This window comes from Nicotiana attenuata, unplaced genomic scaffold (genome assembly GCF_001879085.1).
Source record: "Nicotiana attenuata strain UT unplaced genomic scaffold, NIATTr2, whole genome shotgun sequence".
NCBI classification, from domain to species: domain Eukaryota; kingdom Viridiplantae; phylum Streptophyta; class Magnoliopsida; order Solanales; family Solanaceae; genus Nicotiana; species Nicotiana attenuata.
Genome location: NW_017670959.1, coordinates 21,644 through 24,845, shown reverse-complemented (window position 1 = coordinate 24,845; position 3,202 = coordinate 21,644). Strand labels below are relative to the sequence as shown.

General features: G+C 37.9%; 1 protein-coding gene across 1 annotated transcript; it reads left to right on the top strand.

Moving 5' to 3' along the window:
* Positions 1–1,013: 1,013 nt before the first annotated feature.
* On the top strand, positions 1,014–1,382 carry LOC109244807 (uncharacterized mitochondrial protein AtMg00240-like). The gene has a single exon (XM_019411954.1). It carries the CDS (start codon positions 1,014–1,016, stop codon positions 1,380–1,382), a length of 369 nt encoding a protein of 122 aa, XP_019267499.1.
* Positions 1,383–3,202: the final 1,820 nt, after the last annotated feature.

Sequence of the window (3,202 nt, the reverse complement as noted above, 5' to 3'; positions counted from 1 at the left end):
ACCTTTATGAGGATGTGGCAGATCTTGTTGAAGACATCAAAGAAGTAAAATAGACTCAAACAGCAGAATTGACTAAAAGAAGATCAGGTAGAACAACTAAGCCACCTATTTGGCTTAAAGATTATGTGAGGACTGATAAACAATCAGGAGCACATACTTGCTTGTATCCTATCTTAGATGTCATCAGTTATGACGTCCTGTCTTCCAAATATCAAAGCTTCATAACCAAGTTCTCTGCAGACATTGAGCCTAAATTCTATCCAGAAGCAGTTACAGATGCAAGATGGATAGAAGCAATGCAGACAGAGATCAAGGCATTGCAAGATAACAAAATATGGATAGTGATGCCTTTGCCACCAGGGAAGAAGGCCATTGGTTGTCGATGGGTGTAAAAAATTAAATATAAAGCTACAGGTGAAGTGGAGAGGTTTAAGGCAAGGTTGGTTGCCAAAGGGTATAGCCAAAGAGAAGGCCTTGATTATCAAGAAACATTCTCCTTTGTTGTGAAGATGGTGACAGTGAGGACTGTTATCTCGTTGGCAGAAATGAATAATTGGGACATTCATTAAATGGATGCCTACAATGCGTTTTTGCAAGGTGATCTAACTGAAGAAGTGTATATGGAGTTACCACAAGGATTTACTTGTGAGGGATAGCATCAAGTATGTCGACTTCTCAAATCACAGTATGTGCTTAATCAAGCTTCTAGGCAGTGGAACATCAAGCTAACCCCTACATTGACAGCTTCCGGGTTCTGTCAGAGTCACTTGGACTATTCCTTGTTCACTAGCAAAATTCAAGGCAAAATAGTAGTGGTCTTAGTTTATGTTGATGACCTACTAATTACAGGAGATGATGTTGCCTTAATACAGAAGACTAAGAAGTATTTGCATCATGTTTTTAAAATCAAGGACCTAGGGGAGCTGAAGTTCTTCTTAGGGATTGAATTTGCTTGAAGCAAATAGGGAATTCTAATGCATCAATGAAAATATGCATTAGAACTCATTTCAGATATGGGACTCTCAGGTTCAAAACCACCAGGTGCACCTTTGGAGGTCAACAAGAAGCTTACAACATTAGAGTTTGACACTCAGTTTGGTATTGGAGATGATAAAGTTCTTGATGATCCTAGTGCATATCAACGATTAATTGGAAGACTTCCCTACCTCACCATGACTAGGCCAGATATTGCATTTGCAGTGCAATGTCTGAGCCAATTTATGCATTGTCCTAAGACATCACATATGGAGGCTGCCATCAAGGTGATCAAGTATGTCAAGCAGTCCCCAGGAATGGGGATATTAATGTCAGCAAATGCTTCCTCTCAACTCACAGCCTTTTGTGATGCTGACTCGGCCTCTTGCCCCAACACCAGGCGATAAGTTACTGGGTATTTGATTAAGTTTGGGAGCTTCTTGATCTCATGGACGTCAAAGAAGCAAACAACCATATCCAGAAGCGTCACATTTGCATAAATAGTTTGGGTAACTGGCTTATTCGAAGAATTGGGGGTGCATATTCAAAAGCCTGTGTCCATGCTAAGTGACAGTAAGCATGCAATTCAAATAGCTGCTAATCCAGTGTTTCACGAGCGAACAAAGCATATTGATATAGACTGTCACTTCATTCGCGAGAAGGTGCAACTTGGGCTTGTTCATCTTTTGCATCTTCCTTCATCAGAACAACAAGCAGATATTCTTACTAAAGGTTTGGGTGTCACTCAACATCATTATCTGTTGTCCAAGCTAGGCATGAAGAACATCATCATGGCACCTGGCTTGAGGGGCGTGTGTGTGTGTGTGTGTGAAGGAATTAGACAAATGCCTTGCTGTACACAGACGCTTAATCAGTTCTTAACTGAATTAGTTAGTGTAGTTAGTTATTAGTTAATTATTTTGTTAGTGGAAGTTAGGTATACAGCTGGATACAACTGGCAGGTAGTTACACTTTGTATATATATATATATATATATATATATATATATATATATATATATATAAGGAGCTAGCTAATTCATTTTTGCAACTCTATTGATTCTATACAGAAAATTTCCCAAATCTCTGCATGTGCTCTCTTCCTTCGTCTCTGTTCTTTCTCTGATTCAATGTCGATTAGGAATTCAACGTGTCTTTTCAGAGTGAATAAGCATATAAATTATGGAGTGACTTTGTAAACTAAATTTATAATATTAGAAATTATACAAAAAGATACAAGAAATTATGTATTTTCTTATAATTAAACGTATTTAATGTTTACCCGTAAAACGATACAGTTGAATTTATACGTGATTTATAGACAAGTGAATCGATTTGATCCCAAAATGATAAATAAATTGGACAAGAATATAAGACTTAGTCTTGAAATCAAGATAACACAGCAGAAATATTGGCTCCGAGAGCAGAGCTTCCGGAGGTAGTAAGAACAATATTAATAAGCAAGAAGATAAAATAGTATTAAGCTTTTGAGCAGAGTATATTATTAGTTCGTCAGAAAATTCATGTCATTTACAATGGCTGTAGAGCTCACTATTTATAGTTGCACTTAGGGAACAAGGTCCTAGGATCAAGCCCCCTCTTAAATGACAATTATGAGGGCCATTGAAGAATGTATAACGGTAGGCAATGAATGCCATATTCTTTATAACGGACCGTGCACTTAATGCTATAAATATTCTCCATTAAATGCTACTGGGTGACAGGTTATTTAATTCGCCTTTATGAATATCATTCTCTTCGAGATCGTTGCCTTCAGACCTAATTGTCTTCTGTCTTCGGCTCCACGTGTCACTTTCTCATATGATCATTTAATGTGAACATATTTTACTCTATACAGATAGTTCCCTAGCTTTCCGGTGGCATAACTTTGTGTCACCGAAAAGTTGGTAAGGATACCTTTTTTGGCGGGAAATTCTCTGACCCCCTCTGAAAAGTCTCTGAAGGTTGATTAGACGCACGTCTCTCCGCATTTAATGCCTCGAACACGCGTCACCCCACGATTCAACAACACTTTTGCCGGTAATCGAGGTAATTATGGCCACGATTTTAGCTGCCTATTCCTTTGATTATACGCATTAAACTTCTCCATTTACACTTAATAACTTTCCAAACTTTCTCAAACTCTCTTTACTCAACTCGTACTTGTCTTCAACTTTCTCTAATCTTCTTCTTTAGAGAAAAACCTTTTCTCCCTTCTAATAACAATG

Bases quoted from the DNA above. Each gene is read 5' to 3' on its own strand.
- LOC109244807 (XM_019411954.1), top strand. From the start codon at position 1,014: ATGGGACTCTCAGGTTCAAAACCACCAGGTGCACCTTTGGAGGTCAAC.